This window comes from Elgaria multicarinata, chromosome 5 (genome assembly GCF_023053635.1).
Source record: "Elgaria multicarinata webbii isolate HBS135686 ecotype San Diego chromosome 5, rElgMul1.1.pri, whole genome shotgun sequence".
Lineage (NCBI taxonomy): Eukaryota > Metazoa > Chordata > Lepidosauria > Squamata > Anguidae > Elgaria > Elgaria multicarinata.
In genome coordinates, this window is record NC_086175.1 from 1,725,276 (window position 1) to 1,750,463 (window position 25,188).

General features: G+C 44.8%; 1 protein-coding gene across 1 annotated transcript in view; it reads right to left on the reverse strand.

Annotated features, from left to right (window-relative positions):
- WDFY4 (WDFY family member 4) overlaps positions 1-25,188 on the reverse strand; it is a 213,579-nt gene that overhangs the window by 66,334 nt on the left and 122,057 nt on the right. Inside the window, exons 24-27 of the mRNA XM_063127391.1 lie at positions 23,551-23,650; positions 16,659-16,864; positions 14,865-15,034; positions 8,787-8,912 (exon numbers count right to left, since the gene is read on the reverse strand). Of these exons, the coding sequence (XP_062983461.1) occupies positions 8,787-8,912; positions 14,865-15,034; positions 16,659-16,864; positions 23,551-23,650 (602 nt within the window). The remainder of the gene's footprint in view (positions 1-8,786; positions 8,913-14,864; positions 15,035-16,658; positions 16,865-23,550; positions 23,651-25,188) is intronic.

Here is a 25,188-nt window from a genome sequence, read left to right on the forward strand (position 1 = left end):
CCTTGTCCCACCTTGTCTGTTGATGTACGCCACTACTGTGGTGTTGTCTGTTGCGATCAGGACGATTCAGCCCTCGATCAATTGTGAAAAAGTTCTTATTGCATTCTCCACCGCTAGCAGTTCTAGGTGGTAGATATGATGTTCCCTCTGGGAAGGAGGCCAACGGCCCTGAGTTGTGAGGGAGTCGCAGTGTGCTCCCCATCCGATCAACGATGCATCCGTCGTGATCGTACCGAAGGAGTGTTTCGAAGATCGAAAGTTCTTAAAACCCAGGCTTGCAATATTCTCATTCTGAGTCTTGCAAACCTGATGACTGCATCAAGCCTAATAGTCTCTGAATTGTCCATGCCGAAACTTTTCGGCGGCTCTCGGTATCGATGGCTAACTGCTGTAAGGTGTTTGCTCTGGTCGACGGTAAGTATGCTCTCCCATCTCGAGACGACAGAGTTACCCCTATAAAGTCGAGCTTCTGATGTGGGGTCAAGATGGATTTCTCCTCGTTGACCCACAAACCCAACAAGTCCAACAGGTTGAGGGTGGTTGAAATGTCCTTCTGGAGTGTGCAACTGCTGTCCGCTACCAGAAGCCAATCGTCCAAGTGTAGGAGCTGCAGAATAAAAGTAACCGTTGTCATACGGAACTTCCTTGGAATGATGAATTTGTTTAACTGCTTTAAGTCCATGATCGACCGAAGACCTCATATTTCTTCGGGACCGTGAAGTAGCGCGAGAAAAAACCCTGGTCGAGTTCCTCTGCGGGTACGGGAGAGATGGCTCTCTTCGATAGCAGAGGTCTGTACCTCCGGAAGCAGAGGAAGGGATGGCGCCGTTACTTTCACCCCCGAAGAAGGAGGAAGGACATCGAGCTCGATCGCATACCCCGAGTTGATGATAGTGAGCACGCAGGAGTCTGATGTCATTGACTCCCATTGATGGTAATGGGGTGCTAGGCGGTTCGCAAAGGGAGGTGGACGTGGGACAAAGAAGTCAAAGTCGCTGCTTCTTGGTGAAGTCAGGCTGACGCTTGTCTTATTGAAATGTAGACTGATATGGCCGCTTACTCTGGAGTTGTTGTTGTTGCTGCCTCTGTTGGCTTTGATAGTAGGGCCGCTGCTGTTGTTGTTAAGCAGGCGGTCTTGTTCACCGTCTCAGCTTGTATTGGGCAGGCTGAGCAGAAAAACTTATTTTCTTGGCTGTTGTGCAAGCCTTGTATATAGAGTCCAAGGTCTTGTCCGTCTTGCTATTAAACAAGCCCTCGCCATCGTAAGGCATGTTCTCAATCCTGGCTTTGGTGTCATGAGCCAGATTAGCGGAGCGGAGCCAAGCATGTCTCCTCAAGGACACGGGTCCCATCATCGACTTGGAATGGCAGTCAACTTGGTGTCGCGCTGTCGACACTTGTTGCCTGGCTATGGCTGAAGCTTCACTTTGGAAGACTCGTGCCCGCTCTTCTTTGTCCTCTGGGAGATGTTCACCTAGTGATCCTATTTTCTCCCAGAGGAAGAGCTGGTATCGTGCCATGGTAGCCTCGTAGGCTGATGCCCAAAGAAGCAGAGGAGTAAATCCTCCGGCCCGTAAGGTCCAACTTTCTGCCCTCTCTGTCCACGGGTGCAGAATGTGCCTTCTGTGAGCGGCCTTGAGCCGACTCCCTACGATCGAATTAGGTTTGGGATGTTGGACCAGAAACTGTACATTTTCTTGTTAGACTCGATAGAGGGTCTCTAGCCTTTACGATGTGGCTTGAGACATAGCCAGTGTTTTCCAGAATAATTGAGCCATTTGCTTTAAAGCATGTGGTGCTGGATCACCAGTCCTAATGCCTGAGCCATTCTAAGCATATGGTCAGAAGATCTGACCATATCGTCGGAAGGGGAAGAAGGGTCATTGAGGATACTGTAACCACCTGGAGGCATACATGCTCCGTCGGTATCGTGGTAACCGCGGCAGTCGATGCCGATGGCTGTGTACGGTGTCGAGGCGTCGACACCGTGGACATTGGTGGGCGGGCGGTGGAGGCAGCGGTAGATGACACATGCTCCGTCGGTATCGTGGTAACCGCGGCAGTCGATGCCGATGGCTGCGTACGGTGTCGAGGTGTCGACACCGTGGACATTAGTGGGCGGGCGGTGGAGGCAGCGGTAGATGACACACCCTCGATGTAAGCGAAGGGTGCGCATAATACTCTTCTTGAGGGTACTGGTGGTCACCCTGGAAGTGGGCGATATCGATCCCATTCCGAAGGCGGTACAGGGATTAGTCCCTGAACCTCTCACGGCCTGGTAGGCTCTCAGAAAGAGGCCGCTGAAGCCGAATCCCGCAACTCGCCCTCCGATAGACTGGGAGGGTGCGTCGGTACCGTAGCCATCGGTAGTGGCTGGAATCTCGATACCGAGGGAGGCCTCGGTATCGAAGCGGTCGGTATGGCAGGAGGAGTAGAGTGACTCCTAGCCGGTTCCGCCGCTCCATTTCCGAAGAAGATTTGGGAGTTCGGGCCTTTTTTGGAGATTTTCCTGGCCGCGGAACTCGCCAGTGACCGTCCAGGCGTTAGGGGTATCTGAGCCCTATTAGCCGCTCTGGAATATTCAGGCAGCTCAGTGCAACGGTCATCAACGGACTTACTGGCTGCCGTTTTGTCGATCATCGAAGATTTGGGAGCCCGGGCCTTTTTTTTTTTTTTTTTTTTTGGAGATTTTCCTGGCCGCGGAACTCGCCAGTGACCGTCCAGGCGTTAGGGGTATCTGAGCCCTATTAGCCGCTCTGGAATATTCAGGCACCTCAGTGCAACGGTCATCAACGGACTTACTGGCTGCCGTTTTGTCCATCATCGAAGATTTGGGAGTCCGGGCCCTTTTGGAGATTTTCCTGGCCGCGGAACTCACCAGTGACCGTCCAGGCGTTAGGGGTATCTGAGCCCTATTAGCCGCTCTGGAATTCTCAGGCACCTCAGTGCAACGGTCATCAACGGTCTTACTGGCTGCCGTTTTGTCGGTAACGGACTTACTCGCTGCCGTTTTGTCGGTAACGGACTTACTGACTGCCGTTTTATCCATAGTAGGAGCCTCCGTGGCTCTGAGAGCTTTTTCCCCCCAAGATGGAGGGAAGTCGTCAGCTCTGCTTTTCCTCGTTTGTTTTGTAAACGACATGCAATGATAGCAGGCCTCAACGATATGGCCTTAGCACAAACAAAGGATACAGAGGGAGTGTCCGTCAATAGGTGGAAGCTTAGCCCCACACTTCACACACTTCGTAAACGGGGCTTCAACTGCCAAACAGGCCTCACGCGACCGAAGTCGCTGAGGAAAACTATCTACAATAATTTTTTTTTTTTTTTAAATATAAGAAAAGTAGTAAGAAGAGTCTTAGAAAAAGATCGAAAAACGAAGAAAATAAAGTTAATAAGAAAAACGCTAGAGGTTCGGTTAAACAGGTCTGTGCACAATGGCGGACGACGAAGAACTGAGGTAAGGGCGGGAACCCCATGGACATGCACGGTAGCGTGGGGGAGGGGTTCCCGCCAAAAACGTTCCACTCAGCTATAGAAGGTTCCGGTCTGGTCTCTGCGCAGGCGCAAAGCCCATATGTGTGATGCATAGAGACCACGAAGAAGAACAGTAAAATTTAAATTTAAGTTAAAATTAAGTGTTAAAATACTGAGAGAATAAAAAGGTCTTCAGCTGGTGACGAAAGGAGTATAGTGTAGGCGCCAGGCGGACCTCTCTGGGGAGCTCATTCCACAACTGGGGTGCCACAGCGGAGAAAGCCCTCCTCCTAGTAGCCACCTGCCTCACTTCCTTTGGCAGGGGCTCACGGAGAAGGGCCCCTGTAGATGATCTTAAGGCCCAGGCAGGTACATATGGGAGGAGGCGTTCCTTCAAATAACCTGGCCCCAAACCATTTAGGGCTTTAAATGTCAATACCAGCACTTTGAATCGGGCCCGGACCTGGACTGGCAGCCAATGAAGTTGTAAAAGGACTTGCGTAATGTGATCTCGCCGACCAGTCCCTGTTAGTAAACGGGCTGTCCTGTTTTGTACCAGCTGAAGCTTCCGGACCGTTTTCAAAGGCAGCCCCACGTATAACGCATTACAGTAATCCAAATGAGAGGTTATCAGAGCATGGATAACTGTAGCTAGGCTATCTCTGTCCAGATAAGGATGTCGTTGGTATATCAACTTAAGCTGATAAAAGGGTTATATTTACAATTGTGGGGCTTCCTACTGGACAAAGGAACTGGCAAGTCACCACAGGCACTAGAATTCAAGAGGCGCCACGCTGTGATCTCACTAGGGTCTCACCCACAGTATATCTGTAGAGGACACAGATGTGAACAAAAAGTGTGTCGGCTCTTTTCTATTATTATTATTATTATTATTATTATTATTATTTATTTATTTATTTATTTATATAGCACCATCAGTGTACATGGTGCAAGCATAGTGGCAGTTATGTGTTAATGTTTTCATATTTCTTTTTTATGAAAACAATGTGACTTTGGTCAATTATTCTTTCAGCCTCAATCTTTACTGGTAAAAATGAGAAAACCATCTCACAAGGTTTTTGTGATAAAACAGTGTCAAAGCAACAACAAAACAACAACAGAAGCAACAATTTTAGACAGAAAGGCTGGCAGATAAATAGAATAAAAACAAGCAGCATGCAGATGATATCATTCTCACTATTAAAAGTCCAGGGGAATCAAAGATATATGCAATTCAAATACCAAGAATATGCAAATCTATATGAGCATAAAATCAATTTCTTTAACTCAGAAGACATGAGGATTAATATGGCAAAGGAGAGTAAAGATAAAGCAAGATACCTTCTGCAATTAAATATCTTGGTAAGGGGATGTCTAATGTTTCTTTTAAAATGTACTTTTAATGTGTTTTTATTCTGTTTTTACTCTATTTTATTTTGTCCACTGTTCTGAAATTCTGAATGGATAGCGGTATATAAATATCGTAAACAAATAAATAAAATAAAATAATGTGGAAGAGATTGTTGAGATTAATCATAAGAAATTATACCATACAGATATGGAAGATTTTCATAAGTAGTCTTTTAAATTAAAGTGCATGAGACATATGTCTACAATTAGAATTAATATCCTCCCATGAATTATTAAATCTTCAATTTGCCGCCCAGCGGAACTTTTTAGAGTTGTCCGGGGGCTATTAAATGCTGGCCCCAAGGACATGGTAGAATCATCTGAGGCCCGCTGTAATGAATTTGCTAGGCACTTCCAGAACAAAATCTTTTGCATCCGCCAGGACTTAGACTCCAGTGTTATAGCAGGTGAATCTAGTGAGGTGTCCAGAGTACAGTCTTGTCCTGTAATCTTGGAGGAGTTTCAGTTGGTACAGCTCGAGGATGTTGACAAGGTGCTTGGACAGGTCCGCTCAACCACCTCTGTACTGGATCCTTGCCCCTCTTGGCTAATAAAAGCTAGCAGGGATGGAACAGCCGGCTGGGCCAAGGAGGTGATTAATGCCTCTCTATGAGAGGGAGTGGCCCCAGACTGTCTGAAAGAGGCACTAGTGAGACCACTCCTGAAGAAAACTTCCTTGAACCCGGAAAATCTTAGTAACTACAGGCCGGTAGCAAATGTTCCATTCCTGGGCAAGGTCCTTGAGCGGGTGGTGGTGGGCCAGCTCCACTCTTGGATGAGACTGATTATCTGGATCCATTTCAGTCGGGTTTCAGGCCTGGCTTTGGCATGGAAACAGCCTTGGTCGCCCTGTATGATGACCTATGTCGGGAGAAAGACTGGGGGAGTGTGACTCTGTTGATTCTCCTTGATCTCTCAGCGGCTTTCGATACCATCGACCATGGTATCCTTCTGGAACGTCTGGCTGAGCTGGGAGTGGGGGGCACTGCATTGCAGTGGTTCCGCTCCTACTTGGCAGGTCGGCTCCAGAAGGTGGTGCTTGGGGGACATTGCTCGGCCCCATGGACTCTCCAGTATGGGGTTCCGCAGGGGTCGGTCTTATCCCCCATGCTGTTTAACATGTACATGAAACCGTTGGGTGCGGTCATCCGGAGTTTTGAAGTGTGCTGTCATCAGTACGCTGACGACACACAGCTCTACTGCTCCTTTTCATCCTCATCAGGTGTGGCTGTGGATGTGCTGAACTGGTACTTGGCTGTGACAATGGACTGGATGAGGGCTAATAAACTGAAACTCAATCCAGACAAGACTGAGATGCTGCTGGTGGGTGGTTCCTCTGATTGGATGGGGGACGTTCAACCGGTTCTGGATGGGGTTGTGTTGGAATCCTGGATTAGGATTCTGGTTAAGTTTCCATGGATTTACTAATTGCTGAGGAGCTGGAGGAATCAGAAGGCTCAGCAGAAAACTTAAAGGTCAACGTTCCACCTGGACATTGATGTCATGATTGAATAATTGGTAAATTGATTGTTTCAATTAAGGGATTGCAAGCAGTTGCATCAGTGTACAGTTAGCCTATAAAAGAAATGTATTCCCATGTACATGTATCAATCAGAAATGATCAGAACCACTCAGAGATGTATCAGAGATGTATTGACTGACCGTATGTAAGTATTTGTATTTGTGATTGCCATAACTAAATTATATTTTTATATGCCAGTAAAGGTTTGTTTAAACCTATTGAAAATCTCAGTCTTTAATCTGTGTCTTTGCTGACTTTGCTGGAAACCGTTGCAAATACTCTGCTATAAGGTTATTGGCCAGAAGCCCAGTCTGGCAATAACTAAATAAGGTTGTTTATAACCACCATAACTCAATAGGTTGCACTTCCCCTGAAGGAGCAGGTTCATAGCTTGGGGGTTCTCCTAGAACCATCTTTGTCACTTGAAGCCCAGATGGCCTCGGTGGCACGGAGTGCTTTCTACCAACTTTGGTTGGTGGCCCAGCTACGCCCCTATCTGGACAGGGATAACCTAGCTTCAGTTGTCCATACTTTGGTAACTTCCAAATTAGATTACTGCAATGCCCTCTACATGGGGCAGCCTTTGAAGACGGTCCGGAAGCTGCAGCTTGTGCAAAATGCGGCGGCCAGATTGATAGCTGGAACAGGGAGGTTTGAGCATATAACACCGATTCTGGCCCGCTTGCATTGGCTGCCTATATGTTTCCGAGCCCATTCAAGGTGCTGGTTTTAACCTATAAAGCCCTACATGGCTTGGGACCGCAATACCTGATGGAATGCCTCTCCCAACATGAACCTACCCGTACACTGCGCTCAACATCTAAGGTCCTCCTCTGAGTGCCTACTCCGAGGGAAGCTCAGAGGATGGCAACAAGGGAGAGGGCCTTTTCAGTGGTTGCCCCCCGACTGTGGAATGATCTTCCCGATGAGGCTCGCCTGGCGCCAACATTGTTATCTTTTTGGCGCCAGGTCAAGACTTTTCTCTTCTCCCAGGCATTTTAACAGCATTTAACAATGTTAAGTTTGTTTTTAATGGACCCCAGAATTATTATTTTTAAATGGATACTGCTGTTTTTATACTGTTTTTATGTTTTTTAAATTTTTGTATACTTTTAATGTTTACTATTTTTAATTGTTGTAAACCGCCCAGAGAGCTTCGGCTGTGGGGCAGTATATAAATGTAATAAATAAATAAATAAATAAATTTATTAATTAACATTACATCGATAAGTAAGAAAGCTAGATTAAAGTTACAGCAAAGTATTTGTACTGGTTTCATTTGCTGGGGGGGACTAAAGAACTTCTAATAGTCAAAACTGAAAAAATGTATATGGTAGTGGCTGCCTCCACTTTGTCTTGGCTTCTGAATAAACCCATTAAAGAAGGGAATTGGGCCTTAAGGACCTACATTGTTCTTTAAAGTTGCTTGTGGAAAGGGACCTGAGGAATATAAAAATGGGTACTCCAAAATCCACGTATCTCAGGAAGCAAATCATACAGTTTCCTGAATTGGTTGGAAAGAGATAGGAAATGGGTGACAAGTGCCTTTTAGCCAATGCAAGGCATGGAAGCAAGTGGAACCCACTTCTTGCCAATCATAGAATAGCAGAGTTGGAAGGGGCCTACAAGGCCACCGAGTCCAACCCCCTGCTCATTCCAGGGATCCACCTTAAAGCATCCCTGACTGATGGCTGTCCAGCTGCCTCTTGAATGCCTCTACTGTGGAAGAGCCCACGACCTCTCTAGGTCATGGGTTCCATTGTTGTACTGCTCTAACAGTCAGGAAGTTTTTCCTGATGTCTAGACAGAATCCAGCTTCCTATATCTAGAGCCCATTATTCCGTGTCCTGCACTCTGGGAGGATCAAGAAGAGATTCTGGCCCTTCTCTGTGTGACAACCTTTTAAGTATTTGAAGAGTGCTATCATGTCTCCCCTCAATCTTCTCTTCTCCAGGCTAAACATGCCCAGTTCTTTCAGCCTCTCTTCATAGGGCTTTGTTTCCAGACCCCTGATCATCCTGGTTGCCCTCCTCTGAACACGCTCCAGCTTGTCTGCATCCTTCTTGAAGTGTGGAGCCCAGAACTGGACACAATACTCTAGATGAGGCCTAACTATGCATGCTTCTTCCACTGAGACATAACATTTTTCAGCCTGCTTTGCATTATGGAGGAAAGACACCTAGAACTCAATTTCATGAACAAATAAAAAGGAACAGGTTGCTAGGGTCTGATGTGCCTCACGCTAGTGGTGAATCAATTTTGCCTGACTCTTAACTAAGTGCCAGTTGTCACCCTCACACACCAGTGTTGGTGTGCCACACTCAAGTGCTTTTACCAACCAAACTCTAGCTTATAACCTACCCAATACACCACTCACCTGCTTCAGTATGGACTTCACCATCTCCAGCAGCAGAACTGCTGCCTCTGGGCACAGTCCAACTCTGGATACAGTATCCTTATCGTGGTTGTAGAGGAGCCACTGTAACATTGAGTCCAAATTTGCCTGAAAGAAGGGGGATACTGTGAATCTAGAGAAGGACAACTTATGTCCATGTCCAGAAGTACCAGCTATGCATCAATCCATGAATCACCAAGGACCTCTAGACTGCTTCTATTGAAAGACTAAAGTTTATGTTACTCAGCAAAAGAGAACTCAGTGGGCCTGTTCAAATGACACACTAAGGGCCTTGCTAGACGAGGCCTTAGCGCGCTGTGAGGCCCGGTTTCCCTACTGTGCGTCCAGATGACGTACAGGGGAATCCGGGGTCAGGCCATGCTGAAGCTTCCCCTAACGCGCCATAAGGACGGGCGGGGAAAGAGTGGGCAGGGAGGCATCGGGGATGGCAGGGGGGGATCAGGAGCAGGGGGGGGCTTAATTTTTTTAAAAAAGGCGCTTGCCTTGTCCGGTGGCTTCGGGGCGCACATGTCCCCTTTAACAACAACCACCAAAAAAAAAAAAAAAAAAAATGGCCGACACTGCAAGGCTTCCCGGAGTCCCTGCGCGTCGTGCGTCTAGGAGGCGGGGCGGTGCACGCTAAAGTTAGCGCGTCGTCGCCCCGCCTCCCTGCCGGCTTATCCGGCATGGTCTAGCAAGGCCCTAAGTCATGATTAGGCCCCTAACCCTTTTGCAGGAAATTGTTAGTGAGCATGTTTAAACTGGGGTGATGTAGCCACCATTATTATTATTATTATTATTATTATTATTATTATTATTATTATTTATTTATATAGCACCATCAATGTACATGGTGCTGTACAGAGTAAAACAGTAAATAGCAAGACCCTGCCGCATAGGCTTACAATCTAATTCCTAACCATGGTTAGGAATGGTTAACATGACACACTAAGCCATAACATTTAGCTCAAAATGCTCAGCCACTATGGCTTAGTGTGCCCTCTGAATAGGGTCAAATTGTCATAGGGGAAAGAGAGTATGGAGGTCTAGAATTCTAAATAGCAATGCTTCCAAAATTATCATCTGGATTTCTCCTGATTTTGGGGTTCCAAATTACTTGGGATATTTCCAGATGAGTCTTTATTATGCAATCACACTGCTGCATTCACTGACTTTAAGACACTATCATTTTCATTTTGTAGACTTTCCATGTTTTCTCACAGTTTCTTCTGTCTTTTTCCTTACGAGAAAAGAGTTGTTAAGGAAGAAAAGCTGGAATAGCTGTACAACACCTTTTGATTGTTAATGCCAGGAGCCCTTCATCGGAAATACCCCCATCATTCTCCCAAAGTGGAACCGATGTTCTGGTGGTTATTTTCAAATTTTGTACAAAATATTGAGCACTGCTTAGTTTGTCATAGCTTTTCCATTCATTGAGTTTGTTCGTATCTTTCCTACCCACACCCCACACATAGATCTAGTATACATTTGCATATTGTCCATTGATAAATCCAAAACAAACAAATAAACAAGGCTGTGGTTGTATCATCAGTTGAATCAAGATCCTTGTTGTGTGTGGTGTTTTACTGAGCAAGAGTACACATGGAAAGCATCACATGGAAAGAATCTTGATGCAATCATATATGAAGTCTCAAAATGGCTTTTGTGCACACGCAAATTGGTAAAACGGGCAAGAGCAGCCTCTTGAATAGAAGCTGCAGTAAACCCGACATATTCAAGTACCAGAATTCATTTTAGAAATTTTCCCACTTAAAATGGAATTCAAGAGAGTGGAATGAAGGACACAGCAAATCTACAGGATAATAAAGAAACAGAATGGGAGAGATCCACTTGTTCCAAATTCTGGACCTCAAACCCAAGATTTTGCAAACAGAAGACCTACGTTGTTTTGATAACAAATGTTTAGAGTTAATTGAATTATGAGAAGTACACATTCTTTTTATTTGGTAAATGTGATTTGTTGGCATATGTGTGAAGAGTAAATAGTTGTCTTTAAGGACCAAAACAACCAGATCTATATGGACGTGGTCTGAAGTCCATATGGAGAGGAGGAAGAAGTTGTGCTGAAAACTGAAACCTACTTATTTTAAAAATTTATATCCCACTCTTCTGCCAAATAAAGGCACTCAAGTCCTCTAACTATGTCAGGGATAGGGAGCCTCCAGACCACAGGCCTAATCCAACCCATGGAGGTTCCCCATCTGCCCTATACAGACTCTGTGGATTACTCTAGGAGGTGGAGATGAGAGACACCCAACTCAGATGACACTGGGCCAGCCGAGTCTTCCTTTGTGGACCTCTTTATCTACAGATTAAAAATAAAAAATGGGGGCGGGGAGAGGAATGGGGCAGCCAGAACAAGCTCAGAGGGAGGAGGGCTGGCTGCCCCATTCCTCCCCCCTTCCTGGTGCTTGTCCCAGCAGCAGCGGCTGACTCCCGGCTGTCCTGTTCCTCTCCTCCCACCCCTGTTTCTTTAAAATATGTGGAGCCCAGAGGTCCCTGTCGCCCCCTTCCACCACCACCCCTTTATTTTATTTTTCTTAAAAAGGCTCCGCAGAGGCCTGGAGTCTGGCTCCAAGCTAAAAAAGTCGGGGTAAGTACCTGATTTCTTTAGTGCAGAACTTTGGGGCTTTGCCCCTGGATCCCTTCGGAGTGGCGGCTGCATCATGTAGATCACCTGCCGCCACTCTGAAGCTACCCCGGGGTAAAGCACCCGTGTAGACGAGCCCTTGGTTTGTAGATCAGCAATTTCATATTCACATTCTTTGAAGGGAGATTGCTCGGATATTGCTCAAGTCCTTCAACATTTGTAGCTTCCTACAAGATGGCCCATATATTTCAGCTTGGGGAAAAGGAGAAGCAGCTTTGCTTGCAAAAAGGGTTTGAATGAGCAGCAGTGTCTGAACTTGGAACAAGGTAACGTATGAGTGTGCAACTTTCGCTAGCTTGATGGCTTGCTGGTGCACCTTGGCTCTGTGATCATCTTTCTGGGCTGTATCTGCTTTTTGCATGATCCATGTAGCCAGATTCTGGTCGATGCATGGTCCTCCTCGGCATGAGGGATTTGCACAAGTATATGGAATGGGTTTCCTGCTCTCTCGTCTTCCTTTCATTTAAAACTTGGAGAAGTGGGCCTGTCTACAAATGCCTTTTTCTGGATTGAGACATACTCTAGATAACTTTGTTTTAATTTTTAAAAAATAATAATAATCCACTTTTTAAAATAAAAGCCTGCTCTCTGTTGATTATGTGAACTTAGTAAGCTATGATTATGTAGCCCACCCTCACTCTCTCTCAGGCAGGCATAAAATGTCATAGGTCCAAGCGCTCCGGATGTTGACTGATGTGCTGGAGTCGTGCGGTTCAACAGTCATGTGTGCATCCCAATGGGCTTATCCCCTCCATCACTTCCACACATTGACTTTGCCCAAAGCGCATTGTGGTTTGAAATGGGGATGGTGTCACGCCTAGACAAATGATTTCCCAGCTGTTGGGTGTTCAGTTCAACCCTAACCCATGAACTACCATAGGTTTTGCTATCAATTCTATTCCATTCTTTTAGAGAAGGTAAAAGGCTGTCCTCATTAAAAAATTATGTGCAGGATTTAATGTAGTGGGGGGCACTTAGTTCTGATGCTGTTATGATTATAAAGTCCAGTCATTCTCATTTACTGAAGGCTTCATCCCACCAACCTTATATTGTGCTGCTGCAGTGAATTCTATGCAAGGGACTCAAATGACGTAGACGTTATAGTCTGCTTTCCCTGCGAAGGACTCCGATGATGTCCACTATGTACTGCTGTGATTGCGCTTCTGCTGCCCCTCATAGCGAAATATTTTGGTGCGCAGAAAGTCTGGTTCTTCCGGTCATACATCACTTAAACGTTAACATGTATTTTCAAACATTGTTTCATTGCATTGTTTTGTGGGCATGGTTTCAAAGGGGGGTATTGCTGACGAAAGAGAGGGGTGTGCCAATTGAAAAACGTTCTTTCTCCAGCTTCCGAAATCCCCCATTCTCTCCTTGTGGGGGAACCAGGACTGGCTAATCCCCAGTTTAACAAGCATAAAGCAGCAACAACAACCCTCACCCACATATATACAGGACTGTAAGGGAGGAAAGGAAGTGTGTCGGGTGGGGAGAGAACTGAGGTGATGGGTGGGAACCCCCTCTTTGTGCATGCGCACTCACAGCGTAGGGGAGGGTCTCCCGCCGAAAACACCTCAGCTATAGAAGTTTTTCCCCGAACAAGACTCCGCGCAGGCACAGAGCCCACTGTTTGTGTGATGCACAGAGACCACGAAGAAGAACAAAAGTGTACTTGGGATGAACCTCTGAAACAGTCATGGCAGAATTCTACATATTTGGAAATAGCTGCAAATAAACCATAATTTCAAAAACAAACAAATCCATAAATAGAATGAGAAACTAGTTTCAGAAATGAATGGCCAATAACATTAAGCAGATGTTATAAGGCATGGACATAAGGCATGGACATTTAACTCATAATAACGTTCAGGACATTAAACACAATCATGGAGCAAATTGTGTATTTCTGAACAAGACCTGCCAGCCTTCTACTTGCAGGAAATGTTTTATACAGGCTGGAGAACTTTTTATTAATTTACTAAATTAAAATTCCAGAATCCTCAGCTACATTGGTCAGAAACGTAATTCGTGCCTTTGAGGGTACTACGTCTACCACTTGGAGCAGTTTGGGGGCTCCCTCTCTTTTCTGTGGGGCTGCCCAGACCAGCCTAATGCTTTCCAATGGCCATTCTGAAGGACTTCTCATAATATCGCCCTACGCAAGGAGGGGTTGGTCCGAAGGCGCGTGCACCAAGCAGACACCCTTAGGCAGTATAAAAACACAATACATAATAAAGAGGGTGATAATTTGAACACCCACAAGCATTTTGGGAGCGCCCTCTCTTTTCTGTGGGGCTGCCTGTCAGAGCTCAATGCTTTCCTATGGCCATTCTGAAGGAACCTACTATTGTGGCCGTTCGCAAGGCGGGGGCCATTCCAATGCAGCATTCATCAAGGAGAGGCTCTTAGGATGCTTGAGGTGCTAACTTGAGCCCCACAAGCATTTTGGGGCTTCCTCTGTTTGCTGAGGGGCTTTGGTAGTTTCCCATGTATTCCTATGGTCATTTGGAAACACAGGCCTGTTCTAAGGTGTGGATGCTGTAGGGGGGGCATATATAAACATGTAAATAATGTTTGGCAGTTTGGGACAAATACGCCTCCACATATCTGGATGTTTTAAAACTGGTGCTTATAAAGCAGTGTGTAAACTGCCATTACCCTCTTTTTATTGCATTCTGATTTCTTCTTGAATTTGGAGATGATCCCTAGAACCACAGTGTTGGGGGGGGGGGGTCATAGGAGTTGTTCCCTAAAACCGCTCTGTTAGTTTGCATTTTGACTCTGTGTTGTTTTCTATGAAAAATAAATGTCTTTCCCTTTAAGTATTTTGATTTGTAGATGATCCCTAAACTCCTCCAATGATTTCCTATGGTCATTCAGAATGAACCAATGCATTTCCATGGCCATTCGGTGTCCTTCGGTTTAGTACGCCCCCGTCTTGTCACTTCTGATGACTCCCTCCCACATGGTTGCCATATCCAAAGATTAGTGGTGTTTAATGGGAAGTGCTTTGCACACCAATGCCAATAGCATGGGTTGGCCTAGGGTCCACAGTTTTATTATACTAATGGTACTGTGATTTTTATGCTTGTTGTTTGTGTTAGACCCACCAATCATAGACCTATATAATGTTGCCATATAAGAATCACGTCTCTTTACTATTCCTTGAAGCTTGTAAATATGACCCAAAAATTATTCAGAAAAGAGTATTCAGCACCACAAATTCAGCAATAATTATTCTTTAAAAAACAAAACCTCACAAGTGTTTGGGAATAGTTTGACTAGCCTCCAGAAATCAGTGAAATCAAAAGCCTTAAGTAATAAGTCTTTTTCTAGATGGTAAGACTAGAGAGGTTCATTAATTCCATTGTTATTTTTAGAAGGTTTACCTTGCTTTCACCTGCTGGCTCAGATGCTGGGGTGGCCAGGAACAGCCCTGACAGAAGAAAGTAGATCTCAGGGATATGGACACAGCTGCTCAAGAATGTCTTCAGCTCCACAAATCCAGACAGAATGTATGAACTGTACTCATACATCTGGGGGTGGCTCTTTAAATTGTCTTTAGAAAAAGAGAGGAAAATTAACCCTAGACCCCTCACAAATAGCTGATAAAATATTAATGAAGTGGACCAAATTTAAATGCAGAACAATTCAGAAAGGGAATAAATTGCCTTGTGCAGGGTCCTTGTTAGATGATCTCCAAAGAAAGAGGGGAAGCCATCTGTCAAGGGTACTTTAGGTGGGGACAATCCTTCATTGGCTCAGGACTTAGACAAGATCATCAGGGAATTCCTTTCCGTCACCATGATTCTCATATTCTGTTCTATGAAGCTTACTGGGTGGACTTGGGCCAGACACTAGGAGCAGTACAATGGGGTCATTCCACAAACTCAAGTAGTGCTAGCAGAGTTCCACCAAATCTTTCTGTTGTGGAAGTAGTTGTGCATTATGCCTGTGCAAGTAGTTGCACAAGCATAATGCCAAATGCAACCTTTGTTGGATTCTCCTCTTACACTTAGTGTGGAACAACATTGTTTTCACTAGCAGTTGAATACTGCCATAGGTTTTTTTCGGATGCACCCTTATTAGCTTAATAAACAATAGTTTATTAAGCTAGGAACAAGAGTTGGGCTCCCTCCTCATCCAGAATCAAACTGTAGTTTAAGATACTAGTTAATAAATCAACATTAAACCACAGTTATCTGTTTCATGGATTTTCTCAAATCATACCTCTCACTCCTGAACATGGACTTGAACACAATTTGCAGTTAGAAATCTGAGCTGCAAACATTATGAAAAATTGATATTTTTTTTAAAAAAATCATAAGCTCATGCAGAAATTGCATGGAATCAACTTGACCTCAAAAAAATGACAACCTCAGCAAGACCAACACTGACAGATCCCTCCATACCTAATTGCAATAATGTAATAGTATCTTATCATTACTCCAAAACAATATTTCAGCCAGAGTTTCTGGTATAGGACTAGAATATGACAAATACTGTGTAAGATGATGTGACAACACATCCACAAGCAGGGCACATAAAAAAGAGGACGTCAAACCCACATCATGCTTGCTGATTTTCTTTGTGATTTGGAAATCAAAAGAAGCACCAGCAACGAACACTTTCACTTCTTGTGTTTTCCCTGTAATCTCCCAAGGGGAACATGAACAGCTTTGAATTTCACATCTCCACCATGTGAGTTCCCTTTCCGATGTTACAGAGAGCCCTGTAGAGCAGGTGTCAAATGGGACTCTCTGCAGCTAGGCTCCAGAGGCTTTATTTCCCAAGGCAGCACGTCTTCCGAAGGGGTCCTAGGATGAACAATGTTAACATGAAGCCCCACCTAGGCAGCAGCGTAAGCCCACCAACCGACTCACCACCTTTTCAGATGGTCTAGGGAGCCACTTGGGCCTTTAAAGTCTCAGCCCTTGGGCTCGCTTTTCAGGCTGAGCAACGTTCATCCCAGTGACAAGATCCTACAGACATGTTCTTTTGATCACCTTTGGTTCTGTTTTGTTCGTTTGTTTTCTTTTCCGGCCCAGTCCTGGCTGACGGCTCGCTTTCTCTTGACCTTGGGGCTCTGACCCCAGCCCTGGGACCACTTGGGTCAATGCTCCTCAGCAAGCCAATGCATCACATTGCACTCTGTATGGAAGCTAAATGTGTTTAGGACCTACCCATCAAAATATTTAGACCAGCTAAGTTGTTTTCAAGCCAGAGGCCCGCCATCATCCCCTCTTTGAATTTATGCAGGAGTGTGCGGTTGTGCAGGAAACTGAGTAGCAACTTGACTGCCAGCACAACTGAGCTTGGGTGCACGTGGCCTTGAATAAACATCAGAAACCAGTCAGGCCCCAGGGTTTGGAACACCTCTTCTTGGATCCTGTGCGAGGAACACATCTGTTAAAAGGCATTGCAGGCAGCTTAATGCTTATTGTAACTGGTGCTACCGTATTTCTTTGATTGTAAGACGCCATCAATTGTAAGACACACACTAATTTCAGTACCACCAACAGAAAAAAAACACCCTAAGACACACCCACGATTCTAAGACACACCCCGTTTTTAGAGATGTTTATATGAGGGAAAAGTGCATCTTAGAATTGAAGAAATACGGTATATCCCCTGGATCACACTGCTGATTCCCTGGAGCACCAGAAATTAGCATAGTTTACAAGCTTCCCAAATGCTTCTTTCACTGCCACCACAAGGGCTTCTGAGGAACTTCTTGCCTGGAGGGGATGGGGAAAAGAAAGACATTAGGCTTCAACTCAAAAAGAAGAGAAATTGCAGAAGAGAAGAAAGAAAAGAGGAACACACCAGCAAAGAACAGATGGATAATAGATGCAGTGCATCTATTAAATTGTCGCACTGGCCCAGCAAAAGGCCGACATGGGAGGGCTGGAAGACGTGTTCCTGGACTTCTGGGAACGGGTCCTCCAGCCCCGTCCCCAGCGCCGAACTAGCCTTCTGCTGGGCAGGAGGTAAGACTAAAGTGTGTGTGTGTGTGTGTGTGTGTGTGTGTGAGAGAGAGAGAGAGAGAGAGAGAGAGAGTAGGGGTGCATGGGGTGTTTGAGTGAATGGATGTGTGTGCGTGTGTTTTGGAGTGGGTGATCCTGAGTGTGGGCGCATGCTGGCAGTGTGTAAGTGTATTGATGTCTGAATGGGATGCCCGGTTCATAGAATAATAGAATCATAGAACAGCAGAGTTGGAAGGGGTCTCCAAGGCCATCAAGTCCAACCCCCTGCTCAATGCAGGAATCCACCCTAAAGCATCCAAAACTCTCACGTCGGCACCACCTTCGTAGAGCTTCAAAGTCTGAAATGATTTCTTCGTAGCTCTGCTTGGCGACATCATTTGTTCCCATATGGATGAGAAGAAAGGGGTATGTGTCCGTGGACTTTATGAGCTTCGGTAACCCTTCTGTCACATCTCTAATCTGTGCTCCAGGGAGACAGCACACCTGGCGAGTCCATGGGTCTTCACGACATACTTGGGTTTCAATCCCACGCAGCAGGGAGTCTCCCACAACGACTATTCTTCTCTTCTTCTTGGTTGACCTACCTTCTGCCTCTTGTTCATTGTTGCACGGTGTCTCCTGTACTTCTTCCTCTGCAAACTGTCCTTCAGTCTCATCCTCCAGAAGCTGAAAGTGGTTCATAGAACCTTAGAGTCATAGAATAGCAGAGTTGGAAGGGGCCTACAAGGCCATCGAGTCCAACCCCCTGCTCAATGCAGGAATCCACCCTAAAGCATCCCTGACAGATGCTTAACTCTAATGGTTCCACAGGTGCAGAATGCTTTCTAGTTCTTCTGCTCCTAACTGTCACTCTTTTCCAGAGAGTTTCCTCTTCATTGTCTTTCCTCCCCTCAGCATACTCCACTTCTGCTTCAGCTGGCTGTTGCTCTTCAATCTCGTGTGCTTCTTGTTGCTGTTGCAGTTCCACCGTTCGGTCTAAGAACTCCTCGTCTTCTCTTATTCTTTGGAGGGTGGACACTCGCCGCTCAAGTCCTCTCACTTTTTCTTCCAAAAGTGCCACCAACTTGCACTTGTTGCAGGTATACGCCATGTTGAGCTCAGGCAGAAACACGAACATTGCACACCCTTTGCAGGTCACCACCTTGAGGGGCTCCTTTCCATCCATATTGTCTATTTCTGCTTTGTTTTTTTCCTTTCTGATTATAGTGGAATTGCCTTTGCTTTGTCCTGCCCTCTCTGAAGGTACACAACTATATGAGTATGTCTTAAGGGAAAATAAGATTTTTTTGGTTGGTTTTTTTTGTTGTGGTGGTGGTTTTGGGGTGGTGGTTTCTCTTTATGTTTTTCTCCCCCTGTCAAACTCCTGTTTGGTCTTCCTGTTCGCTCTCTCTCTGGGAACTGGCTTACTTTTCTAGCTTCTACTTGAGCTGGGCCAGCTGCTCTTCCCTGCTTCTGCTCAGCTCCAACTCAGGAAACAGAATGAGGTCACTGGGAGACCAACAACAATCAACAGCAATCAGGCCACTGATTGCTGAGTACAGAGTACAATCAGCAATCAGGCCACACACCCTTCAGGTCCTGCAACAACTCTCCACACCGACCCTCTTCACTCAGCATTCAGGAGCACATGGCAAGCACATGGCTTCTTTGAATTGGCAGCCTCCTGGATTTCCTTGAGGGTTCTCTCCTTCCCCTTTCCTTGGTCTCCTCTTCCCCTACACTCCCCCTGTCAAACTCCTGTTTGCTCTTCCTGTTAGCTCACTCTCTGTTTGCTCGCTCTCTGGGAACTGGCTTACTTTTCTAGCTGCTACTTGAGCTGGGCCAGCTGCTCTTCCCTGCTTCTGGTTGTTTGACTATGAACCTGTGCATGTTTGCAGTGTGTGTGGTGGAGGGCTGTAGTTTTCTGTGAGTTGGGAAGGATGATTTGGAGGTGATATTCCTATAAAAAATGCATTTTGACCCTTAGACCTTCCTCTCCAATTTGTTTGATATAATTGGCATGACATATATTTTCTAACAATGGCTGATAATTGTTCATGCTTCTTTAAAATCTTTTTAAAATTTTACAGGGTTGCTGTTATTATTCTAACAATGGCTGATAATTGTTCACGCTTCTTTAAAATCTTTTTAAAAATGTACAGGGTTGCCATCATCATCATCATCATCATCATCATCAACTATCTCTCTTTTCTTGGTCTTGGTGGTTTTTTCAGATGACCATGATGGGCTTTGCCAAGTCATGCTGTCTTTTACTGATTCAGAAATTTCCTGACTATTGAACATGTTTTACGTATGACTTCTTTCTGGATGTTGGCATGCATGTATTTCAGTAGGCCTAATTTCTGATTGTTTTCTGTAAAAAATAATAATAATGTGATGCTGGTGACTGATGTGACTAACGGAATAAATTATTATTATTATTATTATTATTATTATTATTATTATTTATTTATTTATATAGCACCATCAATGTACATGGTGCTGTACAGAGTAAAACAGTAAATAGCAAGACAACTTTCTTCTGTTGCCATAGTTCTTTAACTTCCCTAGCCAGTGGTGTATATTTTTCTCTCTTGTCCTCTTCCTTTTCTGCAACATTTTTGTCATTAGGTATTGCTATGTCAATGAGGTAGGTGTGGTTTTCTTTGTTGTTTTTGACTGTTACATCTGGTTGAAGTTGAAACAAGCCTTTAGTGCATTTTGTTCCATGGCTAATATTTGCAAGGTAATAGTAGTTTATACTCTTTCTAAATGCTTGTTTGCTTGTTTGTTGTACTAGATTTTTCTGTACTTGTCAACTGCTTCATTTGTTCAGTGGTAACAGTATGCTGAATGTGTGAGTATGGATATGAGAAAGGTGATGGGGAAAGAGTGTTAAATGTTACACAAGGTGAGACTATGGTCATCCAGTAAAGGACTTGCAGTCAGAAAAGATATTTGAGGGAAGGGGAGACTGTATCACACAGAGTATAGCAAAAGCTTCAAAGTAAAGCAAAAGCTACAAAAGAAGGAATGAATTAAGTTATTTTCAGATACACTGAATGTCTCACTTGTTCTCTATTCCAGTGATTTTAACATTAAGATATTATGTAGAACAGGTTTGTCTTAATTTTATGCTGTGAAATCAGACATGTGACCAAGGCCATGTTTGGGTGGACACATCCCCTTGGGGGCTGGACATGTTGGTGAGCACACCCCTTGGGAGCAGCCACGTTGTCCTCCTTTTTGGTTTCCAAAATATGGTCACCCTAGTTATGAGTTCTTTATGGACGGGGGATGGATTTAAGACATTCAGCAGGGACAGCAAGGCCAAGCTCAGTTCAGGCAGAATTTTCTGGCCAGTGGCCTCTGAGATTGACTTAAAAATGAGTACCCAAAACTGCTTTAGAGCTTTGCAGTCACACCACATGTGCAAAAAGAAGAGGTTTCAGCTTGTTTAACATCATCCACCCTGAAACAGCATCCAGAGACTGGTTCAAGACTTCCAACAGCCTCCCTGGGATGTGTAGATGGAAACAAGAGGGAGAGCTGCATATCTTTGGCATACTGATGACACTTCAACTGAAACCTCCTGAGGACTTCCCCAGAGGTTTCATGTAGATGTTAAAAGGCATGGGGAACAGGATGGAACCTTGCCCCACCCCACAGGCTAATGGCCATAGGGTGGTACAAAAGGGTCCCAGCATCACCTTCTGAGACCACTCCTCCAGGAAGGATTGGAACCCCTTTAAACTGTCCCTCCCAAGCCCAAGTGCAGATAAACAACCCAGAAGGCTACCATGGTAGGTGATACTGAAACCTTCTGAGAGGTCCAGAAGAACCAACAGGGAGTGCAACCCATTCCATTTCCCAACTTAACTCATCAACCAGTTTAACCAAGGCTGTTTCTGTCCCATAATCAGATGTGAAACCTGACTGGATTGGGGCCTAAGTAATATGTATCTTCTAGGGTTTGGAGAATTCTTGCGGGGGGCACCCTGCAAGCTCAGTATGCCCTGCTCGCCTTTCCCAAGCACTCAGGAGGCTGCACAAGCTTCCCGAGCCCTTGGCAAAGTGCACTTTCTGGAGCCTTCAGAAAGTGTGCAGTTCCCCAGCCATGCAATGAGTGTGGGTAAGGGTATTGTAAACTTTCTCGAGGACCCGGAAAGTAGGGCTGTGCTCCACTCCAGTCGTAGAAGTGGGAGCGGAGTGACCCAGTTCGCCTCCGCCAAAGCTGGATGTGAATCAGGCAGCAGAGTGATGCAGAGTATATATTGTTAAAACTTCCTAATAAACATACTAAAAACATACTAAAAACATCCTAAAAGATACAATGGTGAGGGACAAGTACGTTTTGTTCACTGGCATTACCATCACAGAAAAAGATCACAAATGGATTCTTACCCATTCTTACCCTTAAGACCGAGGGGACAGGAGCAGGCCGAGGAAATATCGGGGCCTGCTCCAGTTGGACTCCCCTCCTTCGGGAGCAGGACAATCCCATCAGCCCTTTTCCCAGTCCACTTAATTTCTCTCTCTCTTTACCTCTTCCCTCCTGAACTCCTTTTCCTTGTGTGTCATGTCTTTATTAGACTGTAAGCCTAAGGGCAGGGACTGTCTTTTTTGCTAAGTGTAAGCTGCTCCGAGAGCCTTTTTTGGCTGAGGAGCGGGGTATAAATATGATAAATAAATAAATAAATAAAAATAAAATATGATTGTATTCATTATGAGCCTTCCACCATTTGCACTCTAATCATCAACATAGTCATTTCATCACCCTCAGCTCCTCCAAATTCCAACAAGCTGACATGGTTCTATGACTAGATTGAGGACTGATAGCCTGGGCCATCTCCTCGTACCAAGTGGTGACACAGGATCTAAGCTTGAAGGAAAATCCCAAGAGACCTCAGAAATCCACCCAGATTCATCAGCCTCTGGGGGGACTATTGCACATAGCAGAGATGCATGAACATCCCATGCTTTCTGTGAAATGGCTTGAGAGTTCCTGGCATCACATGTTTGCAAAGGCTCAAACTTTTTGCAACCAATCCATTTAAATGCTTATAGAGTTTGTAATTCATGATATAAAATTCTCTGCTGGGGGCTGAGGACCGCTTGTCCCCTCTGTCCCCTTGCTCTGTCCTCCACTAAACTAAGTTTTTGGGGAAATAGAAAGAGAGAGGTAGTACTCTGCTTGCATTCTGTGCTCTTCTCAATCCTACTTACAAGCATTTAAGGACTGCAACCTTTTGTAAGTGCCACTGAATGCTCGTGACAACTTTAATCATTAATACACAAAAAACTTCTGCCAACTCCAGGAATTTTTAGAACATTCCAGACTTTGGATAGATAATGCTGCATTATGATACAATTCAGCTCACTAGGTGTAGATTAACTGAATATGGCCATTTTCCTCAGCTAATATAGTTTTGAAGCTTTATTTGGATAGAGATAAAAGCCAAATAGTCCTTTTGCTGGACACTGCAACTGGCCGAGTATCTTATCTTGATGCAGTACATCATCCAAAACATTACAGCAAAAGCCAAAGACTTGCAACTCAAATGCCTAAACACATTTATTTGACTGAGTGTGTGAGGAAAACCTAAGTCTACTGAACTAAATGAAACTTAGGCCAGATCGACACCAAGAAGGATATAACACTTTGAAAGCAGTTTGAAAATGATATATGGAATGTCTCATAGGTACCAACAGCTGTCAATACCATTATAAAGCTGTAGTGCAGATCCTGCCTCACTTCCAGTTTTACTCCTCCCTACTGAGCTATGGGAGGGGTCATAGCTCACTGGGATAGCGCACATGCATTGCATGCAGGAGGTCCCAGGTTCAATCCTCAGCTTCCCCAGGTAGGGCAAGGAAAGGAATCCCAGCTGAAGCCCTGTAGTGCTGCAGCCAGTCAGTGTCAGCAATACTGAGCTAGATGGTCCAATGGTCTGACTCAGTATAAAGCAACTTCCTTGTTCCAATGTATAATTGTATTGCAACTGGGTGGTTTTGTTCCATAACTACATGTTATATAAATCAGAATGAAGATTCAGTCATAGATGACAGAGAAATCCTGCCCCCACTCCTGGCACACACCACTACTTACTCAGAGGACAGATGAAAATCGTCTGAATGTATTACATGTAGCATCATATTGAATAACTGGTTTCGTAGCCAGATCATTTTTCCAGATGTTTGGCTTAAGCCTAAAAATCAGACGTCAGAAAAGAGGTATAATGATCAACATTGTTTCATAATATTTACTCACTGGTGCATAAGTGATGGTAAGTAAAAGTGAACATTTAGGAACTAGTTCACAAGAACTAAGAACTAGAAACACTTCAAATATGATAAATTTCTGGTTTCTTAAAGAAGTACACTTTACATACATACATAACAGTGGCGGAAAAAAGTCTGTAAACCCCTTAAGATTGTCATATATTTCCAACCAAAAATGTTATTAGATCTTAATCTAACCCCATAATCTTAGATAAAGAGCAATAGATAAACTAATTAAGCAAATGACACACAAACATGATGTTTTTCAACATTTAAACCTTCAGATTTAGTAGCTGGTGGCAGCCCCTTGAGCAGCAATGACTTCTTTCAGCCTCTCTTCATAGGGCTTTGTTTCCAGACCCCTGATCGTCCTGGTTGCCCTCCTTTGAACACGCTCCAGCTTGTCTGCGTCCTTCTTGAATTGTGGAGCCCAGAACTGGACGCAATACTCTAGATGAGGCCTAACCAGGGCTGAATAGAGGGGAACCAGTACCTCACATGATTTGGAAGCTATATTTCTATGAATGCAGCCCAAAATAGCATTTGCCTTTCTTGCAGCCATATCGCACTGTTGGCTCATATTCAGCTTGTGATCTACAACAATTCCAAGATCCTTGTCATTTGTTGTGTCACTGAGCCAAGTATCCCCCATCTTGTAACTGTGGTATTAGAAGGTTCTGAGAGTAGTATTGGAGCAAAAATTTGCCTGAGCACATGAGGTTAGTGGATGCCCCTGCATCCAGCCCACAAAGACCCAGGAAGACACGCCCGGCGCTAGGTCAGGCCCAAGGCCAACTGCTTTCGATCCTTTGAGAACAGTTGGGTGCAGGTCTGTCACAGTACTTCTCAACTGGCAGCGTGAAAAGCAGGTATATTTATACATAGTAGCATGTTAAACAATTAGCAGTTAGCAAAGTTCTAAAGCAAAACAAAGACAGATCAAAGAAAACTTCTTCATTATACCTTATGAACAGATGGCCCATAACTCTTCTGTCAATGTCAGATTGATGGTCAGTTCTTTTTATCAAGCTAGCTTATTTGTATTCTACTATATGAAGAGGTTTTGGCAGTTGGGAATGCCAATTAAGCATTTCCTTGCTGATATAACATTTTTAGCATTACAGCACATTCAGGAACATACATTATTCCAATCCCATTGTGCAGTTCACTTGCAAGAACCAAACTACATACAGAGGCCTACATACAGAGCAGGTATATCCAGGCCTTATTTTCTCACTCCCCACCCACCCCTTGCCATTTGGGCCCTTAAAGGTCCTCTTAATGCAAGCTAAGAGGCCCTTTAAGGCCCTGATCAGTGCAGGTGTGGAGAGAAACATAATTTCCCCTCCACTCTTATGGTGGCCACTGCCACTAGAGCAGAGGGGAAAAATACGCCCCCCCCCAATGGGGGCTTTAAAGGCTGTGGTCTTTAAGGCCCTCATCTGCGGGGGGGGGGAGAGAAATG